A 13848-nucleotide genomic window follows, 5' to 3' on the forward strand; every position below is an offset into this window, starting at 1 on the left:
CACTTGGAGTAGAACCTACAATCTTTTGACTGAGAATTCGCACAGGACAATATATTTGCAATGATTCATGCTCTGCTCACTATTCGTAGCTCACCTGTACACTCTGTGGTCACATCGCAACACAATTAGCGGATCAATCATCAGATCATTCTGTGTGTACTTCTGTTGGCGAAGCAGCTTGGCTTTTGGCTGCAAGGCATTCACAGTCATAACCCACAGCCTATAAAACACAAACAAATATGACATGTCACTCACAGGTCTGAGTGAAAGCCAAATAACCTGTACTCAATAAAAAGGGTGAAATCTCATTTTACAACACATTCCCACCACCCAACCAGAAAGGACTATGAAAATAAACTCTGAAAAACAAAGGAAGCGAGCAATCTTTTTTTGGATAAGGATATGAGGTTTTGAAGAATTATGCTACTCCAAAGCTTTGGATGGTTAATTTGGTGCTTAATGTGACAGCACAAATTTTTGCTTGGTGCTTATCTCACCTGGGACACTGGGAAAATTAATAATTAGGTTCCTTGCTCCTGATCATTACCTTGTGATCACTGTAGAAAACCATCCACGAGTGAATGTCGCTGTTGGATTCCGCAGCTATCCCGTTGCAAACTCTTTTCATACTAACAATGACCACTTAATTATATTGCCAAGAAAACTGTACTTCAGCACCTTTGGTAGGTCAATCAAGTGATCAGATTTAAAAACCGAGTTGTTAGTAACAGGGTCATGTCTAGATTTTCAGTTCAGAAACTCATGTTTAAATAAGATTTTGAATAAGTGTATGAATAGAGAAAGTAATAACAAGAAACTGCAAATGCTGGTTTATACTGAAAGATAAACACAAAATGCTGGAGTAACTCGGGCAGTAACCCTATCAGCTGTCCCCGAAGGATCACACAAGATATCGTTGGAGAGCTACTCTTTCTGATGCATGCTTTCCTTCATTGGTCAGGGCATTGAGTATAAAAGGCAGGAATCATATTGCAGCTGTACAATACTTCAGTTAGGTCTGCGTACTGTCCTGGTTGGCAGACTGGAGTATGTGAAGGATTTAGATAGGGTGTAGAAGAGGTTTCCTGAATGAGAGAATATTAAGAGTCCAAAAAGTTGGACTGCTTTTTTCTGGATGATCAGAGTCTGGGGGGCAACTGGATAGAAGTAAATAGAATTATAAATCGCATTGATAGGCTAGAGTATTTGTCCCAGAGTGAAAATCTCAAATACGCAAAAGGGCATAAATTTAAGGTGATAGAGAAGTTTAAAGAACATATGTAAGGACAGTTTTTACACAGAGAGTGGTAGGTGTGCAGAGCACTTTGCCTGGGAGGGAAATGGTAGAAGCAGAGACGATAGCATAATTTAAGAGGCGTTTAGACAGACATATGAACTGGCATGGATAGAGGAATACAGGCCACGTGCAGGCAGATTGATTGGTAGGATTGGCATCTTGGTTGGCACCGTGATAGTCGAGCAATTGGTCTTTCCTGTGCTGTAATGCTTTATTATACCAGGAAACATTGTTTATAAAATGGTAAAGATAAAATCAACATATTGTATGAGGAAATTACAGACGTTCTAGAAGGGATTTTAAATAAAAAATAATTTCAAAGACCACTGTCGGAAATCTATTATGAATGATCATGTACCTCCTTGGCATAACAGTGTTGAGAAGTCTCCAAAGTTGATTGACTGTCTGCAGAATTTTTCGGGGAACCCCAGGCTCCAGCACCTTGTACAAATCCAACATCAATGCTTCGGCAAATGGAATCAGCTCACTGGCAGACATGAGCGTCAAGTCCTCCAAGATCTGCATCAGTTGAGTGTAATTGGCAGAAGCCACCTGGAAAGCTGGAGATGACAGGATAATTGGAACTGTGCAAGAGATATGCAAATTAAATGATAAAAGATAATGTCTCTGTGGAGGTTAAGTTTATGAATATTTGATTTGTTAAAACAATGATCAGGTAGATTAAATGTGCGTGATATTCCCCAAATACTTTGAAATATTCAAGACATTTTTCTACAACAGTGATGTTTGAATCATTTTCAGGGGCATCTTAATTCCTTAGACATGTGACAGTCCTTCACTTTTCTTAAACTGTAGGTCAATGATAACCAATTATGCACACAATCCTCAACTAGCGTTATACTATTACCTTCCTGCAGCTTCCTGGGCGAGTGCCGTTTGGCCCGGCTGGTTAGGAGCATTCTGCTGAGCAGCGCGTCTGTGCCTGTCACTTCCTCCTCACACATCCAGTCATCCACCATGCAAAGATGAGGAAAGTTGGTGGCCAACAGACGCAGCAATGCTGAGTGCAGGCCTAAGGAAAGGAAAATCCTTGTCTGTTCAGGATATTCTGATAATACATTAATTTTTTTCTGAAATCTAATTTAACAATAATAATTTTATAGATATTTCTCATTCACCGATGTTTTGTTACATTCCCATACCTCCCAGGAGCTAACATTACTTCGAGCTTTCAAATTCATTTAAAACATCTGCTTTACATGCATCCAACCCGACTTAAACCAAATATAGTAAACTAACTATAAATATCTCTTACGAGAAATGCGTGAACATATGTGAATGATCCAAATCATTTGAAGGCGGAAACAATATTTTTTGTATCATAATTAGAGCAAGATCATAGCTTTAAGGTGAGAGCGACAAAGTTTAAAAGGAGATGTTTGGAGAGTTTAAAAAATATATATAAACATATAAAATAGGTGCAGAAGTAGGCCATTCAACCCTTTGAGCCAGCACCATCATTCAATATGATCATGGCTGATCATCCAAAATCAGTACCCAGTTCCTGCTTTCTTCCCCATATCCCTTGATTCCATTAGCCCTAAGAGCTATATCTAAATGTCTCTTGAATACATCCAGTGAATTGGCCTCCTCTACCTTCTGTGGCAGAGAATTCCACAGATTCACAACTCTCTGGATGAAAAAAGTTTTCCTCATCTCAGTCCTAAATGGCTTACCCCTTATTCTTAAACTATGGCCCCTGGCTCTGGACTCCCCCAAAAATCAGGAAAAAATGTTCTGTATCAAGCCTGTCCAATCCCTTAAGAATGTTATACATTTCTATAAGATCCCCTCTCATCCTTCTAGATTCCAATGAATATAAGCCCATTAAATCCATTCTTTCATCATGTCAGTCTCGCCACCCTGAGAATTAACATGAACCTACGCTGCACTCCCTCAATAGCAAGAATGTCCTTCCTCAAATTAGGCGACCAAAACTGAACACAATACTCCAGTTGTGGTCTCACCACAGTCCTGTACAACTGCAGTAGGACCTCCTTGCTCCTATACTCTAATCCTTGCACTATGAAGGCCAACATGCCATTTGCTTTCTTTACTGCCCGCTGCTTACTTTCATTAATGTACCTGGAATGCGCTGCCTGGGGTGGTGATTGAGGCCAATATGATAGTGGCATTTAAGAGTCTTTTGAATAGGCATATGGACATGCAGGGAACGGAGGGATATGGATAATATAATAATAATAATATATTTTATTGTCATTGCGCATAAGCGCAACGAGATTTGGTATGCAGCTTCCATCCGATGTAAAAACTTAAATAACTAATAAAATTTAGATTTAGGTACCCCGAGAACATGGTTTGTAAAAAGAACATTACAATAGTAAAATAGTAAAAACAGTTCAAACAGCCTAAATTATGTGAAGGCAGATAATAGTTGGTCTTGGTATCATGTTCAGCACAGATATTGTGGGCCAAATGGCCTGTCCTTGTGCTGTACTGTTATATTACAGGGAGCTATGTACAGCAATCAAGTGGAATTTGAATTCGATGTACTTTCCCATCTTTAGTGAAAATGAGCTTGCTTCATAGGGACTGATGTCATTGATGGTAGTAGCATTCCAGTACCTAACTTATTCGTCCTTACTTTGAACCCAAACTTGTCTCAACCAATTTTTAGGAATCGAATCATGACCATCTTCCTTCTACTGTTTCCCTGGCCCAGAGATGTGGAGAGCCTCAATGAATTGGAATTAGTAAATTTGACATTAAACAAAATCTTCTGATATTGTTTAAGAAAGAACTGTAGATGCTGGTAAAATCGAAGGTAGACACAAAATGCTGGAGAAACTCAGCGGGTAAGGCAGCATCTATGGAGAGAAGGAATTGGCGACGTTTCACGTCGAGACCCTTCTTCAGCTCTCTTTTGATATTGTGGTGGCTCAGGACTAGACATGACACGTGGGTTAGATTTAATACCAGCTTTGTAACTGGATGTGCTGCATTGCAATAGTTCAGTGAATTGGAGGAGAGTGACACCTTATTTTTATGGAAACTTGTGCATTCAGTGTAGCCTGAAGTCATAACTGGAATCTCTGCACTTACCTCCCAGCTCCTGTTGAAGTCCCTGTGCCTGACGAATCAAGTACTTGATAGGAATTTGGTCCATTAGGGCTGCAGAGTAGGACTTGGGCTTCTTCTGCATTGCAGCTACAAGACACATGCAAAAATGAACAAAATACTTTGTATGCCTATCAGTGACAGACGGATTTGAAGAATAATGTTAAAGATTTCAAAGAAAAAATGTACAAGCTTCAAAAATGAAAAATGAAACTTCATGCAGTTCATTCTGATGTTGAAATGATGTTGCTATCAAAAAAACTTAAACAAAAATGCATTAATGTAACAACTTCTGTCTTCTGGGTGCCCCAAAGTACTTAGTAGTCCCTTTTGCCCAGCAACCATTTGTGTCATATGGGGACACAGTAGTTGATTTGTTCACAAATGAATGTCATAAAGTATTGAGATAAATAGAACTGATTATCTGAGCATACTCGATAGCTGAACAATAAATGTTGCCAGATCAACACAGTCAACACCCTTGCACTCTTATGTCGGTCTTTAAATTAAAGTTACTTCTTTGAGTTAAGCCAGCAGATTGTCTATTGCTCCAGATTCCAGCATCTGTAGTATGGCATCAGGACTGTGTAGAATTCCCTTAGCATTACAGTGAATGGCTTTGACCGGATTGTGCTTAAATCTCTAGAGGAAGACTCATGCAACAAATGGTAACAGAATCCTTGGCCCTAACGTGGGCTACTGAATGACAGGGTATCCACAGGAGGAGGGAGAAAGTTTCCCAAAGAGAGGCAGAAGCACACATACCTAATGGTTTTACATTGGACAATAGAGTCTCCTCGTACGAAAGAGTGTAATAGAGGACCAGCAGCTGGGCTGTAATGCTATATTTCTGCCGACACCTGTTGTTTTCTCCCTACAAACCAAGCATAGGAATTAATTAAATTAGCATCCTCTGATTTACATGATCAACTTTTTATTTAATATCCATTGCCCTGAAAATGTTTCACTCATGCTTCTCAGTTACAACTTTAAAGAAAATATTACAAAGCAAAGGGTAAATAATATAGATACAGTGCACATATTTGTTACATCTATGGCTAAAGCGAGGGAGTATTTGGGGGAAAGCAAAACCTTTCATTGCCTGTAATTTACAACATGCTATTCCTCATCCCGTGCAACACTGCAGGAATATCAGCTACACACGAGTTAGCACCCTCTAAATAAAGGCAATGCTACACCAACAAATTCAGTAAAATAAACCAAGCAAGAATGAAGGATTAGTATTCCATCAAATGTTTGAAGAAAATATTGTTCCAATTGTATTGATTCTGTTATTGTGTAAACATGCCAGACCTAACCTGACATACAATTCCACCAAAAGTGTTGGCCACTTCATCACCACCAGGGAAGTACACTTTAACTTTTTCTTTCAGGCTGCCCAAATAAATTCAGTGCAGACTCGTGTTTGAAGGTAGACAAATCTCCAGGGCCTGATCAGATATATCCGAGGACATTGCGGGAAACTAGAGGGAGGATATTGAGGGAGCCTGGTTGAAATTTACGAGTCGTCCTTAAATACAGGAGAGGTGCCAGAAGACTGGAGGGTGGCAAATGTTGTGCCTCTTTTCAAGACAGGCTGCAGGGAAAATGCTGGGAACCATAGGCCGGTGAGCTTAAAATCTGTAGTTGGTAAGTTACTGGAGAGTATTCGGAGGGATAGGTTATACAGGTATTTAGATGGGCAAGGGCTGATTAGGGATAGTCAGCATGGTTTTGTACGTGGGAGGTCATGTCTCACAAATCTGATTGATTTTTTTGAAGGAGTGACCAAAAAAAGTTCCTGAGGGCAGAGCTGTAGTCAGTCAGCTTCATCAGTCAGAGTATTGAGTTGGGAGGTCATGTTGCAGTTGTATAAGACGTTGGGGAGACCAGATTTAGAATATTGTGTTCAGTTCTGGGCACCATGTTATAGGAAAGATATTGTCAAGCTTTAAAGGGTTCAGAAAAGATTTACGAGGATCTGGCCAGGAATAGAGGGTGTGAGCTACAGGGAGAGGTTGAGTAGGTTGGGTCTCTATTCCATGGAGTGCAGGAGGATGAGACAAAATCATGAGAGGAATAGATTGGGTATATGCCCAGAGTAGGGGAATCGAGGACCAGAGGTTCAAGATGAAGGGGAAAAGATTTAATAGGAATCCGAGGGGTAACTTTTTCACACAAAGTTTGGTGGGTGTATGGAACAAGCTGCCAAAGGAGGTATTTAAGAAGGAACTACTGGAAAATCGAAGGTACACAAAAATGCTGGAGAAACTCAGTGGGTGCAGCAGCATCTATGGAGCGAAGGAAATAGGCAACATTTCGGGCCGAAACCCTTTTTCAGTCTGAAGAAGGGTTTCGGCCCGAAACGTTGCCTATTTCCATAGATGCTACTGCACCCGCTGAGTTTCTCCAGCATTTTGTGTACCTGTCAAAGGAGGTAGTTGAGGACTATCCCACCGTTTAAGAAACAATTAGACAGGCACATGGATAGGACAGGTTTGGAAGGATATGGACCAAGCACAGGCAAGTGGGACTAGTGTAGCTGGGACATTGTTGGTTGGTGTGGGCAAATTGTGCTGAAGGGCCTGTTTCCACACTGTATCACTCTATGAAATTAAAATAAATTAAGTTCCTCTCTTTATTGCAATCTACTCAGTGGCAATACACAAAAAGATTTGTGGCAGAAACCTAGCACACTGCACATTTCCCTTCAATTTGCTGCTGTTGTGGAGAAGCCTGATTCACTGAGAAGCTATTTATACCAGCTGAAACCATGAATGTGTGCAGGTATGAAGCAAAAGAGCAGCCCAGAAATGCTGCTGTGAAAAAAGAAAGTTACAGGAGATGATATATTTTAAAAAGAAAGCAAGAACCATACAATTTGTAACACTTCATTTCAAATCTAGTGCATTTACAGAAGATGCCGATCTCACCCAAGTAAGGCCGTTGAATACATTCAGGACCTCTTGTTCTGTGATCGGTTGATTTGTGGCCTCTGGATTAGCCTTGGATGCTGGTGTTAGAATGGAGTTGATGTAAACATCAATCAGAGGGAGTAGCTGAGGGTGCAGAGGTGTTGTAGTCTCGCACATCTGACGATAAATCCAATCCTAAAAGTATATGTAATAAATAATGTTGAAAAATGAAGCATATCTTATAACTCACACCCAAAGTGGGTGAGATATGAAAGGTGAATGAGGACTAAGTTCACCAAAGGCACTGGGTTCCCACAAATGGGTTGATGCATTTCCCAAATCACATGTCCATCCAGACGTTGAACATGGTTTGAGAACATTATAGCAGGAATTTTAATCTCAGCCCTAGGACCTCAATATTAAAAGTTTAATATTAATTATAGCATTTCACATTCACAGCCACAGAAATTTATCACCACCAATAATAGAGAAAAACAACCCCGAGAAGGTTTACACACTTTAGGCAGTAGGATTTCAAAACATCCACTATACCACAAAAAATCACTGCACAGAAACCTTCTTTTATTTTCTTACTCTGGGGACTTTGAGGAAGAAATTAGTCTATGTCATGTACTAAACAGGTTCAAGACCATCAGTGCGCTGCTGACTCAAATGCAAGTTGAAAGACTGCAGCCTTTGAGCCAAGATGAATGTCAGATCACAATTCAATGCCATTATTGACCATCTCCACTTCTATAACATCCCTGCTTTTGTTCATGCTGCCGATTCTCGCACTTATGCTTTTGTTGCTTCATCATTTTAATGCTTGATCACACACTTGGCAAGGTTGAGGTCATCAAGTCTGCCTTCCTTAACTTGCACCAAGTGCTATTTTCTCATCGCTTCCACACCTACACTGGGTCCTAAATATGCAATGCATTTTTAAATTCCCATCCGTTTCAAATCCCTTTAAGGTCATCATCTCGATCTCCAATCCTCTGGTCCATTGCCCTCAGAAGCATCCCGAACCCTCAAATTCAGGCATCTTAATCTCCAACTTTAATCAATAAATCAGTATCAGACATGAAGTATGAAGACTATATAACTCATCCTCTGATGCAGCAAGGTGGTGCAGACGTTAATGCTGCTGTCTCATTGACGTGGGTTTGATCTTCATCGTGGTGATGTTGGATGGAATTTCCATGTTCTACCGTGACTGATTTTTTTACCCCCAGATGCTCCCGTTTCCCCCCCCATATGCCAGTGATATGCTGGTTGATTTTTTTTTAATTGGTTAACTGCCCTCATGTAGGTGGGTGACAGGAAAATCCATGCGAGGATAGGATGGGGAACTGATAAGGGATCAGTGTAGGTGGGTGCTTGGTGGCAGGTGCAGATCTGGTGTGACAAAGGGTTAGTTTCCATGTTGCATGATTTTATAATTCATCAATACTTTCTCTTTGACCAAGTTTTTGGTCATCTGCTCCAATATTTTTTCGGGAAGAAAGAAATTGAAGTGCTCTTAAACAGTGCAACATGGACTTGCAGGATGAATGGCTTCCTTCTGTGGTGTAAGGATTCTATGAAACAATGATTCTTTCAGGATTTACATACCTGTGTGCATCTGGGGATATTGAAGGTGCTACAAGCACTGTTGTCAACAACCATCCATGTTCAAAGTGCGGCCATATTATATAAAATAAACCACATTTTTGAATACAATAAATGCACGCAAAAAATAATTCAGTACCTTGATAGAAACTTTGTGCTTGGTGAAAGCACGACTTCTTAACAGCTGGTAAATACAGTGTATGGGCAGGAACCCAGTGATGATGGCACTCAGATTACTGGTAACAGGTACTCGCACAGCGTGGGCAGTCACTACCTAAATTAGAACAAACGATAAGCTGTAACTGGCACACCACTGAATTTATTATTCACAGTTCAAGTTCTCTGTATCAAACTTTACCCTACACACTGCATTATAGTACAATAGTAAGAAAGCGATTTCTACTCGTCATTCTTCCCAATACCAAATTCCCAAATTAAAAACAGAACATGTTGTAAATATTCAGCGGGTCAGTCAGAAACCTTGGAAAGAGAAAAATAATTAATATTCAAGGTTGATTACTTGCCACGAGAATTTGGGCAAGATAGAAATAAATTTACAGTCATGTGCACACATCTGCGTGTAAAGTAGAGGAGTGGGAGGGGTGTGAAAGAAAGAAGCAGAAAGAAAAGGTCTGTGACTTGGTGGAGCCTACGAGTGATTGACTGGTGTAAGAAGGAACTGCAGATGCTGGTTTACACCGAAGATAGACAAAAAATGCTGGAGTAACTCAGCGGGACAGGCAGCATCTATGGATAGAAGGGATGGGTAAGGTTTTGGGTCAAGACCCATCTTTAGACTCCGACTGAAGGGTCTCGACCCAAAACATCACCCATTCCTTCCATCCAGAGATGCTGCTTACCCCGTTGAGTTACTCCGACTTTGTGCCTATCTTCGAGTGATTGAATGCATGTGGTGGCAGTGCCGTCACTGAAAGAAGGTAACAAAGATCTTTCTGGAGAGATACGAATAGAAGGCAAGTGAAATCTGAAACATCAGAAGATGAAAACCAAACAAATTCTGGAGATGCAAAAAAGTTAACAGATTGCCTGAAATTATTTAATTCAATTCAAAAGCAAAATACTGCAGATACTGGAAATCTGAAATAAAGACAAAATACGTAATACTCAGGTCAGTTTTGATGAAAAAGCATTTCAACAGAAATACCAACCACTTCCTCACCACATATGCTGTCTGACCTACTGATTATTTCTATTACTTTTTGTGTTTAATGCAATGTTCAATTCTACAGAACATAAGATGCCAAGTGCTATTCTTTCAAGCTGCACTGGAATGAAAAAGGAAAACAAAATTCAGTTTGATTTCCCCAAAGTAGAGGAAACCACATTGCGAGTTCGAATGCTTGAGATGCAAAGGAGAAAGTGTTGCATCTCCTGTGGTTGCATGGAATGGTTGCCCCAAAAAAACAAATGGGTGCTGGAGGAGCTGGAAGAGTGATCCAGGCATCATGAAGAGGATAGCTGCTCAGGATGTTGAAAGGGGCGGAGAGAGAAAGATGTGTTTGGTGGTGGCATCATTTTGGAGAATGTGGCTGCTGGCAGGTAGGAAAGTGACACAAAAGGCAAGGGATCAGAAGTGCAGGAAATGGAACAAATGTGGTTGAGAGTCTTGCCAATCATTCTGGAAGGGAACAGATTTTGAGGAAATGGAAGACATAGCAAAGCAGTGCCGTGAAAGGTGGCATTGTCACAACAGATATAACGGAGACTTAGGGAGAACAGAATGAAGTTTTTACAGGAAGCAGCATGGTTGAAGCAGCTGAGGGAGTCTGGGTTGGTTACACAAACATGATTAAAATGGCTTTTACCCATGTCTGTGCCATTTCTTGCTCCTCTGTTCTGCACAGAGGGTTCTTGATTTGCTAAGTATTTCTTGCCGACTTCCCAAATCTACAGTATTTTGCTTTACAAAAATTCTTGATCATGGTTTCAAGAACCACTGTGATTATTCGCCAGTAGCCAGAGAACTCAGCTGGATGAACTATTGTTACACATAATGTCGATGTGTGTGTGAAATGAAACTCTCTCAAAACCTGTACATTCTACTAAACCAAGGAGCAAACAAAAGGACTAAATACATTCTCTCATTTTCAAACGTGCAGTGGGGGAATTTTTTGGGGCGATTTTAAGGTTAAAAAAGGGAGCACAGTTCTAACTCTAAAGCCTATGGTACAGGTGAAGGCCCGGGGGCTAACAATCACCAATAAGATGAATAATCTTGCTTGGCTGGCACACAACATACAGGCAGCTCAGGGATCATTGCTACTAAAGAAGGCACTTTGCTGCATCCAGACTTGTAAAATTATAAATCTATTAGGGGGTGAAAAAAAAAAAACCCGAAGTGTTTCATAAATGTATCCTCATTTAATTTGTGTGCAAGCCAAATTGTGCCTCCCCCACAAAAGCAGTCGTAATGCCAGATGCACCTACGTAAACTATTCTATGAGTAATCATGATTAGTTATGTTCAATGACTGCTTCTGCTTGATTAGCAACTGTGAATATTTCCTCCAATTTGGCATCACCTGTTCCCTGCTGGAGTGCATCTCCATAGCAGTTGGCTGTGTGTTACTTTCTCAAATGACTGTCCTTTACATGGTGAACATTAGCAGATAAGATACTACCTTCACCTAATGACCATACACACATTTCATTCAAAATTTACTGTATGGAAATCATATGCAAAAATCCTGGCCAATTGCCCCAGGATCACTAAAAGCTGGAACGTGCTTTTGTCCTAGATCAGATGATGTAACTGGGATTGAACATGATATGTGGTGAATCTTTGTGGTTCAGTGCTCATCAGAGCAGCAATATTGTGCATGTGAGTTAATTACACTTCTTAATACATGAATACCATCCTCTGTGGCCCCATTCCAAGTGCATTTGTCTCCGGGTGTTAATCCTTCAACTAAAACAAAAGTAAACTGGTTAGCCAACTTATTGCTATTCGGGGTATAAAATGGTGGCCATAATTTCTCGTAAAGCAACAGTGGTCATGCTTGGAATATTTTTGTCAAATGCGATGAATGATCTGTGATGAGACATGCAAACAGCAAACTGGAATCAGAATGAAAGTTTTAAGACACGCAAAATGAAATAAACGTTAAAGGTAATTATTCAAACCCACCTGTTCAGTGAATATCTCTTGTGTGAAAATGGTTTTCATTCTATTCAGCGAACTTGGCTTAATTGCAATCTAAGAAAGAAATAAGAAAGTAAAAATAAAGTCTTCTAACAATAAAGAACTGATAGGTAATCTTTGGCCTGAAAACAGCCCTATAGGCCCTGTCCCGCATGGGCATCATTTGCGTGGCGCGCGAGGATTTTGAGTATTTCAAAATCCTGGGGCGCCACAAGCTACCGCGCATCACTGCCTACACCATAACACACCATGCGTGTGTAATGCACGCCATGCGTGCATCGCGACACGTAAATGATGTCGCGTAAATGACACCCAAGTGGGACAGGCCCTTAAAACTTCATCTCCAAATATGATTTAATATGCAAGGGGAATTTTTTTGGTTTAATCTGATGGAATTTCTAACCTATACAATAACAAAACACTTCACTGCTGTCTTACACTACAGTCCTGCTGTAGTGTAAGATTAGTTTACTTCAAGAAAGAAAAACAAAATCATAATAGCAAGTGCAGCAAATCAGAAATAAGGAAATGCTACAAAATGCCCAGCTAGAAATTGAGTCAATGTCTAGCTGAGTCAATAAACCTAATTTAGAACTGGAAAAGTGAGCAAAGAAATACATTTTAAGCTGCAGAGAGGGTGGGGAAATGATTGATACGGCAAAGGGAGTACCTCTGTTAGAGCGAGGCAAGTGTTGCCCAGATAATACTGATGTTTAAGGAGCCACCTGGTTTATAAATTAAGAGAATAACTTAGAGACGGCAAACAGGAGAGTATGTGAAATTTATGAAATGCAAGTCAAAATTGTCCCTGAAAGCTGCAACCTAAAAAGAATGCTGGAAATTTCCATCAGATCAGGTGGAGACAAAAAACAAGTTAATATTATTATGCTATCCTCCCATCATCTAACATTCATAAATTTGACCTTGTGCAACTTATTGTGACATGTTTACTCTTTCACCTCATTTAACAACCCATTAGTCTTGTCTTCACTGACACCCTACATTTCATTTTACCGAAGGTGCAATATGAATGTAAAATTATATTGGTTAAATGCAGAAAAAAAAACAGTGCTGGAGTAACTCAGAGCGTCTCTGGAGAACAAGCATAAATTATGTTTCGGGCAAGAACCCTTCTTCAGACATATTGCGGTGGGGTGGTGGTGAAGAAAGCTGGAAAAGAGATGGGGCCAGGACAAAGCCTAACAAGTGACAGGTAGATACAGGCAAGGGGGGGGGGGGGGTTTGGATTGGTAGATGGTTGTACAAAGGCCAAATATTAAAAGACAAAAAGTTTAAGATAAGGATAGAAGAGGTATGAATTGTGATGCCAGGGGAAGAAATATAGGTGTAAGCGGAGGGGAAAGAGAGAAATAAATGCAAATCCAGATGGGGCATTGGGTAGAGAGGGTGGGCTGGTTAGTTGCCTAAAATTTGAGAATTCAAATGTTCATGCCATTTGGTTGTAAGCTACCCAAGCAAAAGAAGAGTTGATGTTCCTTCATTTTGCTAGTGGCCTCACTCAGGCAACGGAGGAAGCCAAGGATGGAAAGATCAGTATGGGAATGGGAGTTAAAATGGTTAGCAACTAAGAGATCCAGCAGGTACACAAAAATGCTGGAGAAACTCAGCGGGTGCGGCAGCATCTATGGAGCGAAGGAGCCACCTGGTTCTTCAGCAAAGCCTTGGCAGGGTGATCGCAAGTGTTCAGCAAAGCGATCGCCTAGTCTGTGCTCACCGATATAAAGGAAGCCACATTGTTCATAA

General features: G+C 40.5%; 1 protein-coding gene across 1 annotated transcript in view; it reads right to left on the bottom strand.

Annotated features, from left to right (window-relative positions):
- The window catches only part of ints2 (integrator complex subunit 2), a 51315-nt gene that overhangs the window by 12596 nt on the left and 24871 nt on the right, over positions 1-13848 (bottom strand). Inside the window, exons 12-19 of the mRNA XM_055657708.1 lie at positions 12070-12138; positions 9062-9196; positions 7330-7506; positions 5162-5270; positions 4382-4486; positions 2166-2330; positions 1656-1857; positions 95-220 (exon numbers count right to left, since the gene is read on the bottom strand). Coding sequence (XP_055513683.1) covers positions 95-220; positions 1656-1857; positions 2166-2330; positions 4382-4486; positions 5162-5270; positions 7330-7506; positions 9062-9196; positions 12070-12138 — 1088 coding nt within the window. The remainder of the gene's footprint in view (positions 1-94; positions 221-1655; positions 1858-2165; positions 2331-4381; positions 4487-5161; positions 5271-7329; positions 7507-9061; positions 9197-12069; positions 12139-13848) is intronic.

The sequence above is a fragment of the Leucoraja erinacea genome, chromosome 28 (genome assembly GCF_028641065.1).
Source record: "Leucoraja erinacea ecotype New England chromosome 28, Leri_hhj_1, whole genome shotgun sequence".
Taxonomy (NCBI): Eukaryota; Metazoa; Chordata; class Chondrichthyes; order Rajiformes; family Rajidae; genus Leucoraja; species Leucoraja erinaceus.